Raw genomic sequence first — 21,470 nt, 5'->3', positions numbered from 1 at the left:
CTTCGGACCGACTCGGATGAGGAATTCCCGCCCAGCCGGGAGGCGCTCGGGGCTCTTCGGAACCTTTCGGCAGCGGCGAGGCCGCAGCTTCGGGCGCTTTCGGCTTGGTCCGGAGAGACTTCGGCAACGCTCGGCTCTGAGGGAGCGGCCTCCAGGCGAGGCGGCTGGGAGGTGTGAGCGCCCGCTGCACGGCCGGCCCGGGACCCTAAACTGCCCAGAAACCTCATCCCCGGCCCCATTGCCAGCCCTGCGGCCCCCGGCCACATGCCAGGCTCCCGGGTCGGCTGGCAGGGACAGCACCATAGCCTCCCACAAGGGCCCTGTCCGCTGTGAAGGAGCCACCTTGGCAATGGACATGGCGCAGGGAGGCCCCTCAGGGCCTGCGCTGTGGTGACAGGCACCCCACCGCCACCATCTCCAGCCCTTCACACCGCTCACAACCACCGCCGGGTTGAGCTCGGCCGAGGTGAAGGCGGTTTGTACCATCTCGGGGAGATAAAAGGGGCCTCAGAGCGGATTCGAGCAGCAGCCGCATTGTCCTGACTTGTCCTGCCCCGCCGCTGGTTCCGCAGCGCTCATTCCAGCCGCCTGGCACCTCCCGGCCTTCCTGCAGCGCCGCACGTCCCAGGGAGACGCTCCCAGCGCGGGCAGGTATCGGCACCCTCGGTCACCAGCCAGGGCCCGGCTCCTGCGTGTTCTGGGCAGCTGCTGGTTTAGGAGGAAGGTAATAACTTTAAAGTGATGGCAAATAAACGCTTCGAAGGGAAAAGCTTCCTTTATTGCAGTAAACAGTTCCCTTGGTGGTGTGTTCAGGCACTTGGCAAGGAACTGGTGCTGCAGGTGAAAGCTGGCAGAAGAAAGATGGGGTTTGTGTAGTGTGCAGGACCCCTACCTGATGAGTCACCTCTACTCACATCTGGCCAACAGCCCCATCTGCAAACAGAAAAGTAATGTTGTGTTTTAAAAGACAAAGGCTGAAAAAAACTGGGGCTATAGAGCCTCGAGAAGAGAAGCTGCATGGAGACCTCAGAGCAGCTTCCAGTGTCTGAAGGGGGCTACAAGGATGCTGCAGAGGGACTCTTCATCAGGGACTGTAGCAATAGGACAAGGGGAGATGGGTTCAGACTTAAGCAGGGGAGATTGAGCTGAGCTCTTAGGCAGAAGCTCTTCCCTGTGAGGGTGCTGAGGCGCTGGCACAGGATGCCCAGAGAAGCTGTGGCTGCCCCATCCCTGGCAGTGTTCAAGGCCAGGTTGGACGCAGGGGCTTGGAGCAAGCTGCTCTAGTGGAAGGGGTCCCCGCCTGTGCAGGGGTTGGGAGTGGATGAGCTTTGAGGTCTCTTCAGCCCAAACCAGTCTGGAATCAGAAAGAGGAGAGTCTGAACTCTGTTACTCACTGGAGAAAACCCAGGACCCAGATTAGTAACAGGGTCTTGAATCCATTTTTCCCTTTGCATCAGACTTTGAATTTTTCCAGTGTGGTTTGCGTGGGTCAGGTGTAGGACACGGCACCCACCTGTGCACACACACGAGGGCTGCAGTGTACACCAAAGTTCACCACCCCCCAAGGTGTGATCTCAGGAGAAAAGCACCAGCCTCCAGGAAAAGCAGCTCTGTGACATGAATAGTTTCTTACTTACTAAGGTGCTATCTACAGGGTACAGCAGCACCAAACAAGCACACTGTGTAGTGCCAGAAGCTATTAGTGGAGCCAATGGCAGAAGGAAGATGACTGGTGTGCTTGCTTAACCTGGAGAAGGTTGCTGGGAGACCTTAGAGCAGCTCCCAGTGCCTGAAGGGGCTACAAGAAACCTGTGAGAGGGGCTTTGGACAAGGGCCTGTAGGGACAGGCCAAGGGGAATGGCTTTAACCTGCCCGAGGGGAGACTGAGATGAGCTCTTAGGCAGAAGCTCTTCCCTGGGAGGGTGCTGAGGCGCTGGCACAGGGTGCCCAGAGAAGCTGTGGCTGCCCCATCCCTGGCAGTGTTCAAGGCCAGGTTGGACACAGGGGCTTGGAGCAAGCTGCTCTAGTGGAAGTGGTCCCTGCCCGTGGCAGGGGTTGGAGCTGGGTGAACTTTAAGGTCCCTTCCAACCCAAACCAGTCTGTGGTTCTATGATTCTGTTTAGTTCCCCTTTCTGTGCTCTTTGCTCTGCCCTTGGGTAAGGGAAATGCCTCGGATGAGGTGAGCTCACATCTACGTCAAATGGTGTGTGGAAAATGGGGTGAAATAGAAAGCAGTAAGTTGCGCTTTTTTTTGAGGGTAAAAAGCCTTGCCGGGCTGTAAAGAAGTCCTGAATGGGCACTAGTTCCATCTGCAGCCAGGAACAAATATTTAAAGAGGGCTCCAGGTATTTTTTCCCAAGCCAGTTTCCCTCTGCAGCCTGCTTCCCCACCAGGAAAACTGAAGAGAGAAATGGAAAGGACCCCTAAGTGCTCTCCCACTTCCCAAAAATGGGGGAACAAAGGAGGAACTTTCATCCCGGTAGGGGGGTTGCCCAAGGACTGACAGATCTCCAGCCACCCTGGAGAGCTGCTGCCCTGCAGCACATCTCAACTGGCTGCACCCTGCTGGGAAGATGGATTCCCCCTCCACAGCTCATAAAGACTTTGCCATAATAACTTGTGTGGTCTGGGGGTGTCATTGTCCAGCACCATTCCGTGGACCAGCTTCCAGGCATGGCACATCTGGTACACCCCAGAGCAAACTGACATCCATGGCTCCCTCTGTTCCACAGCAATAGCTGCTGTAAACACAGCTGTGCCGAGCCTCCCAGCCCAGGATCTTTAGAGAAATCACCTCTTTTTGCCAATTTAGAAAGGAAAAAACAGCATTTTCAGCATGGTATCTGCTGAAGCTCCTGAAGCGTGAGCCATGCGATGGAGCCAGGCTCCTGGCTCTGCTCCTCCAGAATCTACATCCTCCCCCAGCCATCTTTTTACCATCTTATTTTTTTCCTGCAAGGAAAAGCAGACACATCTCTGTTCTGTACTACCCCATGTAGGATGATTTGGCCAACAGAACCTGCAGTTTTGGCGAGCCCAAGCAAGTGCCAGCTGGATTCACACCCTTCCTACCGCCTCTGGCTCCTCTCCACTTCAGTTTTCCTCCCATTTTTCCTGCTAACTTTATTAGCACCTGGGAACTGACGTGTCACCATGGGCAGCTTGAGTTCACAGCGCTGAACTCTTGTTCCACAGCATCACCAGCCCTTTTACCAGTCCCACCGGTCTCTCAGGTACTTGGGCACAGCACAGATGCTCTCAACCATCCGGCAAAGAGCATAGTAGGAACACCAGAGCTGCTGGTGAACTTGGGGGAAATAAAGGATTGGGGTGTCGCTGAGAAATGGCTGTTTTCCTGCAGCGATTGCGATAAAGAGGAGAGCGTAAAGCACAAAGCTGTGGTCCTGAGATCAAGTAGGACACACAGCCTCATGGCTGCTCGGCTCTGAGTGAAAACCACTGCAGTGAGCAGGGCCCAAGCTGTGAGATGAGACTCAAACCTGCTCATCACCTCCCATTTGTTGGCCTCTTTCCTTCAGGGAGGTCTGGTTTGGTCAGGGAAGCTTTAGGCCGTGAAATCTGATGATCCCAGTAGATAACGCCAGCCCTGTTGTGATGTGTTGAGGATTAGATCCTGCGTTGAGGGAGCAAACTGGGAAGGAGACCTTATAACAGTCTTCTGATACCTGAAGAGGCCAACAAGAAACCTGGAGAGGGGCTTTGGACAAGGGCCTGTAGGGACAGGCCAAGGGGAATGGCTTTAACCTGCCAGAGGGGAGACTGAGATGAGCTCTTAGGCAGAAGCTCTTCCCTGTGAGGGTGCTGAGGCACTGGCACAGGGTGCCCAGAGAAGCTGTGGCTGCCCCATCCCTGGCAGTGTTCAGGGCCAGGTTGGACACAGGGGCTTGGAGCAAGCTGCTCTAGTGGAAGGTGTCCCTGCCCGTGCCAGGGGTTGGAAATGGGTGATGTTTACATCCCTTCCAATCACAAGTCTGTGATTCCACGAGAAGAGCAGTACACATGGGTGGGTGCAGCCTCTTGCACCCTCAAAGGCTGCTTTGGCCCCACCAAACCTATGAACAAGCTCCATTTCCAGCTCATTTTGATGGTTCTAGCAAGCTCCACGGCAGCACCTCCCTCTTTGGCCTTCTCCCACCTTTTCCCCCACTGATCCCCTTCCAACACCTTCCAGGCAAAAACCGAAAACAACATCAAACCCCCACTGCCAGCCCTGCTCCGAGCGTTCCTCGTTCCTCCTCCTGCCCGGGCTCAGCCCTCGGCAAACGTCTCTGCCCTCGGGGCACGGCTGAGCACGGAGTAAAGCAAATACCACCCAGGATCGGGCAAGCCCACGGCAGGAGCTGGCACGGGAGTGGATGATTCACCTCCTGCCTGCTCCACCTCCACCTCTGCCTCCCGAGAGCCAAACACCCACCGAGGCAAACACCAGCACTCCAAGCCCACCCCAAGCAGCTTTAACCACAGCATCCCCCTGCCACGGCACAAGCTGAGGCTCCCTGCATTGGGGTTGTCCCTTCTGTGGTGGCCAAGACACCACCAGCCTGGTGTCTCGTTACAAATACACGCCAGAGAGCCAAAATATTTCGCTTTTGGATGGTTAAACCACCTCTAACAGCATCCTCCATGGGATCCATGGGCTGTGCTCTTCTCCCTGCTTCTTTCCCTACACCTTTCACCGCAGCCCTACTCTCCCTTCTTCATCGCTCTTCACCTTGCACCCACACCGCTCCTCTCTTCCTAGGAATGCGGGAATTTCACCTCATTTTGGGCACCCGAGGCTAGATCCAGGCTGAACCCCCGCGCCGGTAGCGCGGCTGAGCCCTGCAGCCCCGGGGCCAGCAGCGCAGGCAGCGATTCCCTCAGCTCCACCGCCCTCTGCGGGTCTGCAGCGCTATTTCCAGCCGGATCCCAGGGAAATCCAATGGCCACGGCCGCGCTCTCAGCTCCGCAGGGAAGCGAGGGCCCCACACCGAGTCCTGCGAGCAGAGAGTAAGCGCTCTTCTTCCATTTATGACTCAATCTGGGAGAGAAAGCACAGTAAAACAGGATGAGAGAAATGGCACCGTCGTCTTTGTGCAACACTCGCGTCCCCAGCTCGCTGCTGGCTCGGTCCTGCCCATCCCAGCAGCAAAACCACTCTGTATCCCCAAAAGCTCATTACCAATGGGGTCAAACCAGGGGGTGCAGCCTAATTCCAGTCCTTGATAATGAGTCAGGGTTAAATAGCAGGTGGGTACCCAGGATTTTCCTTGTTTTATGGCCATCATCTCCCCCAGGCGCTGGGTGAGGCTCAGCACAGGGCTTGCAGTCCAGGTTCTGCCTGGCATTTTTGGGGCAAGCCTGATGAAGCCATGGAGCATCTGCTTGGGAATGAATGTTGGCCTGTGTTACCGAGCTGGCAGCATCCAGCAGCATTGCAGGGCTATAAATAAGGCCCTTTGGAGAGGAACCTGCACAGGGCCCGTGCCGCTGGATCCAAGCACAGCCTGGCCAGCCAAAAATTCACCCAGGAGGAAGAAAAAAGCATCCAGGAAAGACCTCCCTGCTGGAAGATGCGTGGGGCCGTGCCATAGAAGTGGGAAGCAAACAACCACCCTCAGTAAGAGTGAGGGTTTTGGGCACAAAAGCTTCACTTCAGCCTCCAAGAGAAGCAGCAGACAGAAACTCAGGCTGGGAAAAGCCTCCTGGGCTCAGTTTTGGCAGCATGGGATGGTCCCCGTGGTGTGGACAGGGATTAAAATGCAGAAAAAGGGATGCAAACCTCCTGCTATCAGAAATAAAACAAGTCATGAGCAGCTCCAGCCCAAGTAAAAAGTATTTATTATTTCAATAATGATAAGCCCCACATGTAGGGTGAAAAAATAGTTACAAAAAAATTCCCCCCATCCTTCCTTTTACATATAAATATTAAAAATCCCTCTACAGCTTTGCAAGAAGGTGCCCCACGAGACAACACGCAGCACCTGAGCTACTGTCAGTGGTTTCCTCTTAAAACTGCAAAAAGAACATTACAAATAACCCTTACAAAAGCCCCTTGCCCCCATCCCAGTGCCAAACCGGCCATGGAAGGACGGAGGTTTGGGGCCAAGGGGTGATTTTGGGGTTTGCAGTTTCCCAGTATAGAGGCCGGGCACAGCAGAGCACAAAGGAGCAGCAGGAACCGCCTGCACTTGTCTGGGGAAGCTTTTGGGGCAGGAACTCACAGCTGAGCTCACTTCAGAGGGGACAGGAGGGCGCTCCGGGTGCTTCACCCACAGTCACCACCTCGGTGCCACCTTTGGCACGCCAGCTTGTCCCTCTGAAATGAAAGCTAATCCCAGGAGCTGCAGCAGAGCCTCTGCCCTGCAGCATCCTCCAGCCCTGTCCCCAGTGTCCCCATCAGCATCGTCCAAGGACAGTCCCTCCCAGAGAAACCAGGATCCAGGGCTGGGTAGTTGCATCCACAGCCCCAGCCAGCTTCACCAGCGGAGAGCCTGTCCCCAGTCACTGTCACCACAGGGTGCTGCACCTCCAGCTGCACTGAGTAAAAAAGAATTAATAAATATACTCATCTTTTACTTAAAAAAGAAAACAAACAAACAAAAAAAAAAAACAACAAAAAAAGGCTTTTAAATGCATTTTCCCTGAAATTTTCCAGTGTATTCCACAAGGCATGAAAAAAATAGAGATATTTGCCCCTCCCCCAAAAAATATATCTTAAAATATTTTCCATCCTCATGTGCGCATCTTTGGAGAGAGGAAGGTCCATCGGGTGCATTCAGACACGCAGCCAAACCTGCCGGCGCCATGGGATCCCTTTATCACCTCCGGAAATGAGGAATTTGCCGGGATGCTGGGTCAGGCTGGAGCACTATACAGGGTAGTGCCCATGGACACGTGCCTGGACACATGGCCCAGTCATGGTGGGGAAGAAGAGACCCTCAAGTGGAAGTCATTCCACAAACGAGCGAGGGGATGAAGGAGTTTCACAGTGAATGAAGCTCGGATGATCCCGGGAATGTGGGCGCTGCTGCGGCTGAGAGCTGGGCAGTTCCTTGCATGGAGAAGTGGTTTGTGCCTCTCAAAAGGACCTGGGAAATTCAGCCATCGGATGAAGCAGCCGGTTCCCTCCAGGCACTCGCCCATCACCAGACTTCACATTTCTTGGAGGGATTCATGGGGGAGCCAAGGGGGCAGCTGAAATGCTCCGCAAATTCCTGGGAGTTGGAGACGGTGCCGATGACCCGGAATCGCGAGGGGCTGTGGGGGTCAGTGATGAGCCCCTCGTGCGAGCTCTCCGGCGTGCGAACTGAGCACCACACCTGCAAATGAGGGCAAGAGGCACCAGTGCCAGTGTCTGCATCCATAGGGCCCTGCTTGGTGCCAGACTGGACCTCCCCGATTCCATGACGGACACCAAGAAGATGGAGCTCCAGCTTTGTCTCACCCTAATCTGGCTCAGCATCTCTAGAGACCTCGGGTTTTGCCATCACATCCTCCCATCATGATCTGGACAAGCTTCCACTCCCCACAGACCTATGTGTCCACCCCTCCTGCCCACCACCAAGTGACCTACCTGTGCGAAGCCAACGAAGAAGAGCTGGTTGTTGGTGAGGCCAAGCGTTGGGAGGGTTTCCTCATCCCCATTCTTTTTCAGCCAGTTTTGATATGCCTGGAGGACAGCAGGCTCAGAGGACATCACCAATCCCACCACACCATGCCCCACACACCTCCTCAGCCCCACAGCCCTACCCTGTAGGCAGCCTTTAGGCCCCCGTTGTCAGCGATGTTCTCCCCAAGGGTTTGCTTGCCGTTGACAGCCTCTCCATTGATGGTGTAGTTGCCATACTGCTCCACCATGCATGCTGTCTGACGCTTGAAGGCCTCCACCGAGGAGTTCTTCCACCAGGGACGCAGGTTGCCATCCTTGTCGTATTCCCGGCCTGCCAAAATCACAACAGATCCTTCATCACCTCACTGGCCACCCCTCCTGCAGCCCATCTGCCTGGCCCTGGCCGTACCTTGATCATCAAAGGCATGTGTCAACTCATGGCCCACCACCACACCGATCCCACCGAAATTCAGCGACCTGCAAGGAGGCGATGCTGAGGTTTAGAGAGCAGCTGCTGCTTCCCACAGCCTTGAAATTGAGCCTCAAATGTTGGGACCAGAGGATATCTGGGAATATCCTGCCCTCCCTGGTTTCCATAGGCTCTTACTTGGGAGATGCACGTGTGTAAAACGGGGCCTGGAGGATGCCAGCAGGGAAGACAATCTCATTCTTGGTGGGAGAGTAGTACGCATTGACCGTTGGTGGTGTCATGCTCCACCTGTAGAGACACGGACACGGACAACGTGGCTGCATAAACCCATCACTGATGTTTGCTCCAACACCATCCACTTACCGTAATTCAAAGCCATCAGCCCAAACTTAACTCCCCCAAACCAACACAGGCTGGTGGACACCAAATCCTAGTGCTATTCCCTGCTGGGCACAACAGGGAAGCGGAGCAGAGGACTTACTGGTCCCGGTTCGGTGGTTTTCGGAGCTGGTCAGCGGTGACCCTGGCTGAGAAGTTGTAAAACTGCATGACGTTCTCAAAGTAGAGGTCAGATACAGCCTCGTACTGCAAGAGAGCAGGGCATGAGTAGTGTGTGGTGACCACCCAGCCCCGCTCCTCCCTCCATGGTCATGTCTGAGCCTTCAGAGCCAGCTGAGTTACAGCCGCTCTTGTTTCTCCTCCTCTCCCACATCTGTGGAGTCTCAAGAGGACAGTGAATCACCATTACGGAAACCGGCTCCTCCTCTTCCCAGGCAGGGATCCCGAGAGCCCCAGCCACCCCAGGGCTGGGGCACAGCTCTCCAGGAAGCCCCCCGAGAAGGGCCAAGGGCATCAGTGAGACCCTTCAGGATGAAACCTAGGCCTGCGGTGATGGGCACATCCTGCAGGTTCTAGTGGAGTGGGGAATAGGAGACCCAAGGGGCATATCCGACCAACTCACATCATTAAAGACTTTATCCAGCTCCTTGGGGTCCATGATGAACTTGGGGTAGCCAATCATGTTGTAGATGGCATCTGCCTGGTGGGGTGACAAGGACCAAAGTGCTTTTGGTGCCAGGGGTGGAAGGACAGACTCGCCCAGCTCCACCATCCTCCATCACCACCCTCTTCTGCAACTGCTGCCCATGCCTCACCTTCTCTTTGGCCGATTTCCTTGTTTCTTCATCCATCCACTGCAGGGTCTCCAGACTCTCCTCGAAGGCTGTTTTAATCTCTGCAATCATTTCCTCTGCCTGGACAAAACAAGGCAGCAGTGTTGGTCCAGAGCTGGCCTCCCACCTCAGAGAGGTCAAGGACCCTCCGCACTGGTGGGGAGGAAGAGGCTGGGAGGCCGAGATGGAATGTGGACCAATGAAACCCCAGCAAATGCAGATGTACAGTGAACAAATTAAGGTGGATAGAGAAACAGCATCTGCCCCAGTGGTTCCACCATCGTGGTGGCTTTCCTGGCACTGGGACCCACATGGGGGACGTACCACTTGCTTGCTGTCCTCGGCAAAGGTGGCCTTGACGAACATGGCCCCCAGGGCGAAGCCCAGGTTGTTGTCAGTGTCACTGATGCAGAACTTCCAGCGCGGGAGGCAGGTCTGCATGGGACAGAGGTGGGCATCAGTGGTGGCACAGCCAAAGCCCCTCACCTTCCCACCCGCTTGCCCTGCCAAGAGGTGAGGTCCACATGCCTGTGCTGGAGCTGCCCCACACCTCTATCTTTTGAATACAACATGACAAGGGCTTGGTTTACAAAGCTGTCACCATTTTAATGGTGATGTGGGAGCACTGGGGGCTCCACACTCACCTTCTTCGTCCCATACATCACTTCCATGAATTTTTCCTCAGCATCCTGGAAGCGCTGGTCGAGGAAGGGGCTGGTTTTCCGCACCAGGTTCCAGATCATGTAGTTGTTGAGGAGACTGCAGCGAGAGGTGGTGAGTGAGCACTGGGATGTTCCTGCCCACCCTGCGTGCTCTCCATGCAGGCTGGGGGCTCTCACCATTTATCTGTGGCCAGGATGAGGTCAGAGACCTGCTCCAGGTACTCCTTGGCATAGACCACGACAGGCTCAGACTCATTGAGCTCCACAGGGTAGAACACCGTGCTGAGGAAGGGCATCCAGTCCACGGCTGGTGCCAGCTCCTGCAAAAGCCATGGCACTGCTATAGACCCAAAACCCATCAAAGCAGGGTGGCAACTGCTTCCCGAGCTGGAGGCGGTTGCATCAGCCCCAATTAGAGGGATTCAACTGAATTTGAAGAGGCCGGTTCCCATAGCAGCAGCAGCCTCAAAAGGTCAGAGAGGAGTAAACAATTTCCTTCCACAAAGGAAAAGAAAGTGGGGCAGGTGTCAGAGATGTTGACACAACCCATTAGGGCCCCTCTGGGGATGTGGGGAGGTGACCGGGCTGGTGTCCATAGGCAGCAGTGCCACGGCAGGATGGCCACCAGCCGCAGGGGTGGTCCAGAGGCTGTAGGAACAGGTCAGGGTGGGATTCCCCCAAGGAGGACATGGGCCAAGCCATTGCACAAGAGCTTCCCAGGCTGTGTCAGGCTTCCTCAGAGGAGCTGCGTCACCTGCCCCCATCCCCTCCACTTCCCAAACCACAGTGGAGCAGGGATGCTCACCAACTCCACCCCTACCTTTAGGTCTCCAGCTGTCATTTTATGGTAGATGACCTCTTCATCACGGTGCTTCTCCTGCGGGATGGTGATGTTGGCCAATGCTGTCTCAAAGTCCAAGATCTGCTGCATCTGCTGCCGAGTTGACTCCTCATCAGTGCCTCCCAGGAACATCCCCAGCTGCACCATGTAGTTCAGGTACCCAGCAAGCACCTACACCGTAGGACAGGGGGGGGATCAGCATGGTGGGTGCCACTCACCCATGGCACCTCCCCTCAAATCCACTTTTCCTCCAACAACCTTACCTTCTCATTCTCTGTCTTGTTGAGGTAGTAATCCCGTGATGGCAGGCCCAACCCAGACTGATCCACCTGGATCACGTTGCTGTTGGAGTTTTTGGAGTCGGCGCTGACGTAGACGGAGAAGAAGGGTGAGGTGCGGTAATGCGCCGTCACCTCCCGCAGCGTCGCGTTGAAGTTGTCACCGGCCCATGGACCTGTGATGTTCCAGCCACCCAGCTGGGGAGAGACAGCAAAAGGATTTTGGGTAAGGAAAAACCACTTGGAATTGCTCCGATATCCACCTAATACCTGTCCTGGGGGAAAACATCTCGCAATGGGGCTCAAAAGCCCAGGAGTGGCACAAGCTGTCTATAAATCTATGCCTGTAGATATTAGGCAGGATCTTAAGAAGAAGCTCTTCCCTGTGAGGGTGCTGAGGCGCTGGCACAGGGTGCCCAGAGAAGCTGTGGCTGCCCCATCCCTGGCAGTGTTCAAGGCCAGGTTGGACACAGGGGCTTGGAGCAAGCTGCTCTAGTGGAAGGGGTCCCCTGCCCATGGCAGGGGGTGGAACTGGATGAGCTTTAAGGTCCCTTCCAACCCCAACCAGTCTGGGATTCTATGATAAATCCCTGCCTCTCTCTGCCTGCCTCCTCTGGGGGATGCTCTTCCCTCGGAAGCACCCAGAATGGGGTCTGGAGTGTGCTGGGACTGCCCACAAATGAGCTTTTCCCCCCCTTGTGCAGAGGGGAGACAGCTTTTCCCCAAGGAAGGGTCTGAACCTTTTCGATGAGCTCCATGAGCGGGCTGGCGCGCAGCTCCTCGATCTTGCTCTCGTTCATGCAGGCTTGGTAGTAACGCTGTGCCTTGCGCTCCGCCTCGCTCGACACATTGGCCGTGGTGTTTTCTGCAGGAGGTACCCGGGGGGGGAGCTCACAGGAGGTCCCCAGGGACGGGCATCCAGCCCCCCCATGGGCACAGAGCCCCCGCTTTCCCACCTGAGAAATATTCAGCCCCATTTGGGCAAAACCAAGCTGAGGTTTGCCCTGGCGGTCCCCTCTGTGCCTCCAAAAGCTTCCCATGGCCCCCAGCCCCTTCCTGGCCTCCTGCCCACATCTCCTTTCCCACCCGCAGCGACTGCTCTGGCTCCTTGGAGCAGGAAGATAAAGAAAGGGAAAACAAAAAAGCACTTTTCCAGCAGCTCTGATGTTCCCACCATCTCCCAGCCCCCTGCGCTGCCCTTGCCCCTGTTCCAGTGCTCCCCAGCCTGATATTATTTATTCCTGCAGGCAGGAACAATAAAGCCATTTTTCTCCTCCTCCTCCAAACCCAACCTTTTATCCCCCCCCCCAATTTCTGCCTCCCCAGAGGTTTGGTTTTTATTATCTGACGTTCCTCATGACACAGCTTGCACCTTTGGCTTCCCAGCTGTGTGGGTTTATTAACTAAAGGTCCCTCAGCTCCAAGGAATTCAAGGAAATGCCGAGCGCGACCACTTGGCTGGAGGCCTGGTCCCTTCTCCCAGTAAAACCAGCACCAGATTTCTGCAGGAAGAGCTGGGATGAAGCCGTTCCCGCACTCCCCCCCCCACCTTCTCCCAAAAGACAACACTCTTCCCAAACCTTCTCTTTCCAGATAACCAGCCCCAGCATGGTGGAAAGTGCTGATAAGGAGCCAGTTGTTTGCTCAAAGCTTGAACAAACCGTCCCCGCCGGTCGCCTGGATAAGCCACCCTGCTTTGGTGCTCGCACGCAGAGGCTGAGCCTGGGATCCTCCCTCTGCTGAGGGAGCTTCGGTCCCAAAAACTGGCCAGATTGGCAGCCAGCCCCCCCCCAAAAGCCACTCACAAGGCTGGAAGATGGAGCAGGGAGAAAAAAAAAACATATCCTTGGGGTGATATTGGGATGTTACATCCTCTGGAAGCAGTCTGGGGTGCAAATCCTGAATTTCAGAGCCCCTGGGAACACCACCACAGGTTTGCAGAACCAGGGCCAGAACCCTTCCCATACTCGGCACCAAAGAGCTGCAACATCATGGTCACAAATCCCAGGGGCAGCCAGGAGAGCAAACACAGCCAGGATCTGCTTCCCAGTGTCCTTGCAGCACATGCGTCACTGGTTTGACACAGGGATTTAAGTCCAACCTGACATCCCCACGGGCATGTTTTTGGCATCCCCAGACCTAATGGGGCTCCTTAACACCGCAGGTCCCACCGCTCCCATGTACTCACCCAGCAGATGCTTCATGACGGCCTGGTTGTGCTCCCAGAGGTTGTTGAAGGTGCCCCAGCGCGAGTGGCCATCGGGGAGGGGGTTGGCCTTGATCCAGCCCCCACAGGCGTAGCTGAAGAAGTCCTCGCAGGGATTCACGGCCTGGTCCAGCGAGCTGAGGATGGAGCTGGTGACGGAGATGCAAGCTTCCGACAGGCACACGGCCGGCGTCCCTGCGGGTGGGAATGATGGTTCAGCTCCTCCATCGTGGTACGATGGCCTTCACCAGGGAGCATCATGCCCCATGATGAAGGCCAGGTTGGATGGGGCTTGGAGCAACCTGCTCTAGTGGAAGGTGTCCCTGACCGTGGCAGGGGGTTGGAACTGGATGAGTTTTAAGGTGCCTTCCAATCCAAACCAGTCTGGGATTCTATAGAGGATGTGGGCAAACATCCCATCTGGTGCCCAAACATCCTGCCCTGTACCGTAACATTCCACTCCAGGACGATACAGACCAGCATCCCGTCCCATGCTAGGCATCCTGCCTGCTCATCCCACTCCATGGCAAGGGATGCAGGTAAGAACCCCATTCTCTCCCTATGCATCCTGCCCAGTGCCCAAACATCCCACCCTGGGATGAAGGATTCAGGCAAGCACCCCATCCTGTGCTCAAGCATCACACTCCATGATAAAGGATGCAGGGGAGCATCCCATCCTGCACCCGAGCATCCCATCCCAGGGAACCCCCCCCCAGCATCCCATCCTGCTCAAGGGGGTAGGATCCCTGCACGGTGCGAGGACTTACGGGCTCTGTACTGGAAGATGAGACCCAGCAGACACGCCACCAGCACGGCCCCCAGCACCCCCACCAGCACCACGAGCTGCTTCTCGGCGCGCGTCCGCTCAGCCCAGCACCCTGGGGCACTCCTCGAGCCGCGGAAGTTCACCTGGGGGAAGAGCAACGTCCTTTCCCCACCGCTGGAAAACCCCACCGACACATCCCACATTCTGCTTCCTACAGCCCACGGCACGAGCTTGGCTCCTGGCGAAGGATCCGGCGCGGTTCGGCCTGGGAAAGGCGGCAGCTGCCTTCCAGAAACTGGCCAGGAAGGGCGGCACAATGGCAGGAAAGGGAGCGGGGTGAGCGTTTCGGGAGGCTCACCTGCTACCCTGTGCCACCCCGAACCCCTCCTTGAGCACGGCCGTAACCCCCCGGGCGTCCCTGTCCCTGCTGCCGGCCCTGGGACAGGGTGGGGGCTGCGGCGGCGGCGGGAAATGCCTTAACAGGATACTCCCACTCGGCCGAAAAACATCCCCAGGAAACATCCCGATGCGCCGGCGAGCGGAGACGGCCCCGTTGGGAAAGTACAAACACAGCAGAGCGCTGGTTTGGGGACAGAAAGCACCATTCCAGGCACAGAACGATGGGGCTGGCAGTGGGGCCAGCACCAAGAGCATCGCTCCAGTGCCAGAGCTGGCACGCTGGCTGCAGTGGGGTTTTTTTCTTGCCACCCTCAGCCCTTTTTAAGCTGCTTTTCTGCTACCTGGGGAGGAATTAACCTAATCCCTTTTGGATGGGGACAAAGCTCCCACTGCCACCATAATTGCTCAGCCTGGACATGCTGGGAAGGGGTTGGATGGCATAAAAACTGGGTGCTGGGGCATTATGAACATTACCCGCAGGCTCCGGGTGCCAGCAGGAGCCAACATGGCTCTGCCCAGACCGGACTTTGCCCCACAGAAAGGCTGGTCCCAGGCGGAAAACCCTTCAGCAACCCCCTTTGCTGCTTACCAGGACCTAAAATCCTCCCTTTTAACCCTAAAAACACACATAGAGCCCTACCTGGAAGCCGTTGGGGTACCCATCACCATCACCAGTGGAGTCCAGGGGGTCTTCATCGTCCAACGTCGCCCGCTTGTAGGTCGACATCTGCACAGGGGATTGACAAACAGAGGTGTTCGGTGGCTCGGGGTTGAGGAAGAGGAGGAAGAAGGAGAGTAAGGAAGGAATATGCACCCTCTAAAGCCGCCTTCTCCTTGAGGGAGCTAAATCCCGACTGGCTCCGGGGTAGTGAAGCACTCAACAAACGCTGGAGGAAGGTTATGGAAAGCAATGAGGGCTGGAGCCAAAGACTGAGCAAAGCCCGAACCCGCCTCACGTTCCCCCGGGGCCGGGTTGTGCAACCTCCCGTTCAGCCTGGAATAAAGCCGGTTCCTCCTCCACCGGCCCCGCAGCAGGGTGAGGGACCCCAGGGCCAGGGAACCCCAGGACCTGGGAAGGGCTGGGAATGGAGGAAAATGGCTTTTCACCCCAAAACTACCATCTCGCTCGTGCTCCACACCCTGTGAATGGTGCGCACCCCGAAACACCCCATCAGGTCCCTATGAGAACCCAGAGGCGACAGCACCTTGAATTGAGGCTGCCGACGGGCTCCCTCCCTGCTCCTTGTCCCCAGGGCATTATCTTGTGCTGGTGCCTGGCTCTTATCTCATCTCCAAGCAGAAAAACAAGGGGAAACCTCAGGGATTGGCAGCCGGCCCTTATCATGCTGCTGTTTCCTTCCCCCCTGGCACAGCCCTGTCACCCAGCCAGGGAAAACAACCCTCTGCCTGCCACCGAGGGCGGGAAGCACCCCAAAACCCACCCCAACCCCTGCTACTGATGGGCCGAGTGGCACTGGTCACGTCCCTTCACCCCCAGTGCAGCGCCTGGTTGGGGTTTGCACCCATCTGGATGTCCCCATCCTGCTGCCATCGTCCCCAAAGGGACACTGAGGTGATCTGAACCCAGCACTGCATGCCTCAGCATGCAATGAAAGCCCCAGTCCTCAGCCCTGTTTCCACTACCGGCCTTCCCAAACCTCCTCTCACGCAGTTAACACCGAATCCCATCCTAACCCCTGGATCCCAAATCACAGCCTGGGGTTTCAGCAGGCACAAAACCCACCTGGCAAAGGGAAAGGGTTAAAAGAAAAAAGCAGTTTCTCTCCTTGCTTGACCAAAAAGCTCTGTTTCCAGCCCCAAAATCCCCCCCTGGTGCCCTGGAACCAGGAGACGAAAACCCTTTCACTGCAAGATGCTATCGCTGCTGAACCCGGGGCTTCAATGATGTATTTTTTCCATGCCCTTTCACTTTTTCCCCTTATTTTCACACTTTGCACATGGCTGGAACTTGCAGCTCTGGACACAAATCCCTGCTCATTTTGGGGGGGGTGGGGGGTGTCCAGGAAGCCCCCCCCTCAGCTCCAACAGCACCAAATTCCTGGAGTCCCACCTTTTTGGCCAAAGCTTTCACTCTGTTTCCTGAGGAAATGAAGTTTTTCCAGCGATCCCCCCCCCATGAGCCTGCAAAGAGCAGGGAAAAGGGAAAGATGGAGAAAAAAACCCACGGTTTTCCTTTCACTAGGGATGTGCCGGTTCAACCCTGTATTAGACATCAGAGAATCCAAGCTAAGCTTGAACACCCCCCGGGGGGGGGGGGGCACCGCGATCAACCCCCAGCATCCTTAATATGGGGGAAACTGGGTCTGGGAGGTATTTTTAGCACCCATAGCCCCCCCCCCAACACACACATCATTGGGGACATCGGGGCAATGCGGCACCCATGGGTGCTCCCCAGCTTGTAACACGGGAGCACCCTTTTTTGGGTCAAAACAGGGTGCGTTTTGTTTCTCCCCCCCCCCAGCTTTATTTGCTTAAATCCCAGTAAAGGTTATAAATAAAGCTTTAAGGGGGTTGGGGGCATTCCAAGGTGCGGGGGGGGGGTCACCCACACTTTAACCCCCATCCACGGGATTTTCATTCACTTTATAAGTTATAAAAGTCCTCACGGGGCCTGAAACCCCTCGTTTTTCCCCCAAACCACCCCTTGGCCTCCTAAACAATGAGCCCCACGTGCTCCGAGCCCGCAGGGCCCCAGCACTGTTACCGGGGGGGGGGGGAAGCACCCACCGTGCGGCTCCCCCCCCACCCCTCGCTCCTCGCACCGGAGCCCCTCACCCGGCACCGGGGCGCCCCGAGCCGCCTGCGCTCGGCTGCGTTCGGCTGCGCTCGGCTCCCGCTCGGGCGCCATTTCGGAGCGGCCACCTCGGCTCCGGCCGCGATGGCGCTTCCCCGCCTGCCCCGGCGCCCCGAGCCCCCCCCCCAGTCACCCCCCGTACCCCCAAAGCTCCCCCCAGCCGAGCAGCACCCATCCCGGCCCTCTTCCCCCCCCTCCTCCAGCACCCATGGGTGCCAGCGCCACGGCCTGAAGTGGGCACCCATTGAGTCTCAGGCTTCTAATTAGGATGCCCAGGGGGTTGTTAGCAACACCTGGTGTTAATTAGGGAGGATGGTGTTAATTGGGGGGGCGGGCACCCAGTTTGGATGGGGGGGGGGGGGGGAAGGTCCTGATTGTGGGTAAGGAAAAAAAGCTTAAAAAGGGTGGAAAAGGGTTAAAGTTTGCAAAATAAATGGGGGGGGGGGGGGAAGAGCTCAATCTGGGGTTGTTTGCAAACACCCCTCCCTTTGCAGCCCCCCCAAAAGTGGGTGCTGCTGGGGGGGGCACCCCTTTCTATGCAGGGGGAACCCCTGTGGTTTGGGTCAAGGGCTGGGTGCTGGGGGGGTGGCTTGAAGGGGGTACCCCCCTTGGGGTCCCCATTCAGGGAACCCACAAAGGAAACCAGGCTGGGGAGGGAGGCTCTTGTTGGGCACCCAGGGGTGCGATGGGGGTGCACGGGGGAGTCTTTGGGGTGCAGTGAGGGTCTCTGGGGGTGCTATGGAAGATCCTATGGGGGTGCTTCGGGGTGCAATGGGTGACCCTTTTAGGGTCCCTCGGAGTGGAATGGGGGTCTTTTGGGGTGCAATGAGAGATCCCATGCGTTGCATAGGGGGTCCCATGGGAATCATCTGCGTGAACTGCGGGGATCCCATGGGAGTCCCTCGGGGTGTAATAGGGGTCCCCATGGGTGCGCATGGCCTTCCCTTAGTGGGGTGCATGGGGGTCCCTTGGCGTGGAACGCAGCATCCCATGGGGGACGCATCCCCCCCAGCCCCGATGAGTCCCGGGGGGGGGGGGGGGGTCCCCCGCTCACTCACCATGGTGACACCCCGCTCCCTCCGTCCCGGCCCCCGCTGGGGCGAGCCCGAGCCCGGCGCCGCTCGTTACGCTGCGGCCTACGAGAGGGTGACGGCGGGTGACGAGCGAGGATGTACCTGGGGTGGGAAAACCAATGGGGCCGGGAGGGACGGGCTTCCCCGCGCGCCTCCGTTAACTCTTTCGGGGGGCCCCAGACCCCATTTTAGGGGTGCCCATGGGCTCTCCCCCGTCCCCGTCCCTTCGGGCTGCTGGAAGCATCGCTCCGATGAACCAGCGCCGCTTGTGCGAAGGGATGCGGGGCGTGCAAGGGGGCAACGCTGCGGGCGCCGTGTGAGCGTTTAGCGCGAGCATCCGGTTGTGCAAGCACACGAGCGTGCAAATGTGCTCCTCGGGCTGCAGCTTCCCCCCCTCCCACCCCGTGTTTAACAGCCCCTCAAAGGGGTTCGGGGTCCGAGCCCGATGCGTTTGCACACGCAGCAAGGAGCTCCGCAGGTTGTGTCTCTCCCAACGAGGGTTTTAATGAGCACACAGACACCCCCACAGCCCATTGCGATGTGGGGGGGGACCGGGGATGGGGGGCACACACACACACACACACACACACACACACACACAGTGCCACCGCCTCGCCCCATCGCTGGGCTGAGCACCGACACACTCATCTCACCCATGGGGCCGCGAATCGCTTCGCTGGGCTGGGAAGGAAAGCACTTGGAAGAGGGGGGGGCAAAGGGTCGGGGAGAGGGGTTGCTTGAGGGATGATGGGGGGGGGGGGGGGGGTGTTCTGCAGGGACCGTCGCCCATCCCCGTGGCGTCGGGGCGGCGCTGGCACCCCCCCGAAAAGCTTTCTCGGAGCGGGTTTGTGTGCCGAGACCGCCACCTCCTGGGGACCCGCTCCCGGCTCCAGGGCACACGGAGCCCCGCAGACACCCCCCCGGCATGGGGAAACTGAGGCAGGGGCGGGCGAGCCCCCCTCCAGCAGTGCCTGGTTTATTGTAGGACCTACAGTAAAGCCGTGCCCGGCCTCAGCCCGCGGTGGGAAACTGAGGCAGGGGGACCCCCCCTCCCCTCCCCATCATCCCTCCTTCCCAAACCACGCTCGCGTCGCTGTCCCGTTTTGGGTGAAAATAGTGCCAAATCCGGCAAAACACCCCCCCACGTGTGCACCCCCTGCGTGGATGGGGGGGATGCTCAGCACCCACAGCCAGGCTTGGGGGCACCCCAGTCCTCCCAGTATAACCCGGCAGAGGGCACCAGTACTCCCAGTTTGTTGCCTGCCCCCCCAGCTCCCCGTGCTGGCGGCAGGGGGAGGGAGGAGGAAGGGGAGGAGGAGGAGGAGGCGAAGGCCGGTGCGGGGGATTTAAGGGCTCGCTGCGCCCCCGGCCCGGCTCCTCCCGCCGCCCCGCAGGAACGTGGTGCCGGCACCCGAGTTTGTGCGGGTACGTGGGGGGGATCCCCCCCCCGGGGTCACCGCGGCCACCCCCGGGGAGGGGGAACCCTGTGGGGCTGGGGGATCGGGCCGGGGGGTGCGATGGGGACATGGGTATGGGATGGGGACACGGGGGTGCAACAGGGAGAGGGGGGTGCAGTGGGGACGCGGGGAGCAATGGGAACATGAGCAGGGGATGGGGACATGGGGGTGCAACAGAGACACGAGGGTGCGATGGGGACATGGACATGGGATGAGGACATGGGGGTGCAACGGGGACATAGGGGTGCAACAGGAACATGAGGGTGCAATGGGGACATGGGGGTGCAACAGGGACATAGGTGTGCAACAGGGAGATGAGTGTGCACAGGGGCACGGGGCTGGGATGGGGACATGGACATGGGAATGGGGACATGGGGGTGCAACAGGGCGATTGGGGGTGCAAGAGGGACATGAGTGTGCACAAGGACATAGGGGTGGGATGGGCACATGGACGTGGGAATGGGGCCATGGAGGTGCAACAGGGAGATGGGGGGTGCGATGGGGACATGGGGGAGCAATGGGGCATGGACATGGGATGGCGACATGGTGGTGCAAAGGGGACATGGAGGTGTAATAGGGTCATGGACATGAGCGTGCAACAGGGACAGGGTGTGTGGTGGTGACACGAGGGTGCAACAGGGAAATGGGGGTGTGATGGAGACATGGAAATGGGATGGGGATATGGGTGTGCTATGGGGACAAGTGTGCAATGGGGACACGGGTGTGCAATGGGGTCAGACATGCAACAGGGACACAGGCACGTGATGGGGATGTGGATGTGCGATGGGGATACAGGCTGGGGATGGGGACAGGGGTGTGTGTGCAATGGGGACACAGACGCGCTGGGGGCATGGACATGCAATAGGGACATGGGTGTGCGATGGGGACATGGGCATGGGACAGGGACACAGGCACAGGATGGATGGGGCCATGGGATTGGGATGTGGGCACAGGATGGGGGGTGCAGGATGGGACACACCGTGTGGTGGGGACTCTTAACGTGCAGTGGGGACCCTGCTGCAGGGCACGCACATAGGGGTCTGTGCCATCGCCCCCCACCCATGGGGCTGGTGGCTGGGGCTGGTGGCACGTCCCCAGGGGGTCACAGCAGTGACAATCAGTGACAGCGCGGAGAAGGACTTTTCCCTCTGTCCTTGCTCGGCTGAGCCCGGGGGCAAAGGTCTGGGTGGGGAAACTGAGGCACGGGCTGCGTGCAGCTCTCTCTGCTCTGCAGCCCCGCTCAGCACCGCAGGATGAAGCTTCTCCTCCTCCTCCTCCTCCTCACCCAGCTCTGCTCGGCATCGCTGGTCCCCGGTAGGTGAGGTTTGGGGGGGGGGGGGGGGCAGCACCCCAAAGGTGGGCGCTATTGGGTGCGATGGAGCCTGGGATCTCCCGCAGAGATTGAGAAGGACCCCGAGTACTGGCGGGAGCAGGCACAGGAGACCCTGCAACAGGCGCTGCGGCTCCAGCGCCTCAACCAGAACGTGGCCAAGAACCTCATCCTCTTCCTGGGTGATGGTGAGACCAGAGCACCCACGGGGGGGGGGGGAAGGGGAGAGAGGAGCTGGGGCTGCAATGATATGGGTGCAGTGAAGTGGGTGCAATAAAGAGGGTTCTATGGTACAGTGCAATAAAGTGGATGCAATGAACTGGGTAACTTGGGTGCTGGGGTAAACTGGGTTTGCAGTAAGTTGGGTGCTGAGATAAACTGGGCTCGCAGTGAGTTGGGTGCTCGGGTAAACTGGGTTTGCAGTGAGCT

The 21,470-nt window shown here is 58.0% G+C and overlaps 2 protein-coding genes and 1 long non-coding RNA gene across 6 annotated transcripts in view; 2 read left to right on the top strand and 1 right to left on the bottom strand.

The window, feature by feature from the left end:
• The first annotated feature begins 680 nt into the window (after nt 1–680).
• On the top strand, nt 681–6,592 carry LOC134169533 (uncharacterized). The gene is made up of 2 exons (XR_009966909.1): nt 681–724; nt 4,763–6,592. It is a non-coding gene; the product is annotated as an uncharacterized LOC134169533 (long non-coding RNA).
• On the bottom strand, nt 5,825–18,396 carry ECE1 (endothelin converting enzyme 1). 3 transcript variants are annotated; one of them, XM_062630161.1, is made up of 18 exons: nt 18,240–18,396; nt 15,007–15,093; nt 13,969–14,110; nt 13,184–13,396; nt 11,736–11,860; nt 10,981–11,193; nt 10,697–10,888; nt 10,054–10,196; nt 9,859–9,973; nt 9,539–9,649; nt 9,197–9,295; nt 9,004–9,081; nt 8,524–8,627; nt 8,220–8,330; nt 8,022–8,089; nt 7,753–7,943; nt 7,577–7,672; nt 5,825–7,322 (listed from the first exon to the last, which is right to left on the bottom strand). In XM_062630161.1, exons 1-18 carry the CDS (start codon nt 18,240–18,242, stop codon nt 7,146–7,148), a joined length of 2,268 nt encoding a protein of 755 aa, XP_062486145.1. In that variant the 5' UTR covers nt 18,243–18,396; the 3' UTR covers nt 5,825–7,145. The 3 variants fall into 3 exon arrangements, with proteins under 3 accessions (XP_062486145.1, XP_062486147.1, XP_062486146.1); XM_062630163.1 differs by lacking the exon at nt 18,240–18,396 and adding an exon at nt 15,572–15,790; XM_062630162.1 differs by lacking the exon at nt 18,240–18,396 and adding an exon at nt 15,181–15,529.
• A 1,150-nt stretch (nt 18,397–19,546) lies between these two features.
• ALPL (alkaline phosphatase, biomineralization associated) overlaps nt 19,547–21,470 on the top strand; it is a 9,367-nt gene continuing 7,443 nt past the window's right edge. The window contains exons 1-3 of one of the 2 annotated variants that reach the window (XM_062630146.1): nt 19,547–19,679; nt 20,946–21,025; nt 21,110–21,229. In XM_062630146.1, coding sequence (XP_062486130.1) covers nt 20,965–21,025; nt 21,110–21,229 — 181 coding nt within the window. In that variant the 5' untranslated portion in view covers nt 19,547–19,679; nt 20,946–20,964. Of the gene's footprint in view, nt 19,680–20,838; nt 21,026–21,109; nt 21,230–21,470 lie in introns of both variants that reach the window. The other variant, XM_062630145.1, reaches the window with a different exon arrangement.

Source organism: Pezoporus occidentalis, unplaced genomic scaffold (genome assembly GCF_034315485.1).
Source record: "Pezoporus occidentalis ecotype Australia unplaced genomic scaffold, CSIRO_AGI_Poc_V1 ctg349, whole genome shotgun sequence".
Classification (NCBI taxonomy): Eukaryota; Metazoa; Chordata; class Aves; order Psittaciformes; family Psittacidae; genus Pezoporus; species Pezoporus occidentalis.
This window is presented reverse-complemented; position numbering and strand designations above follow the sequence as displayed.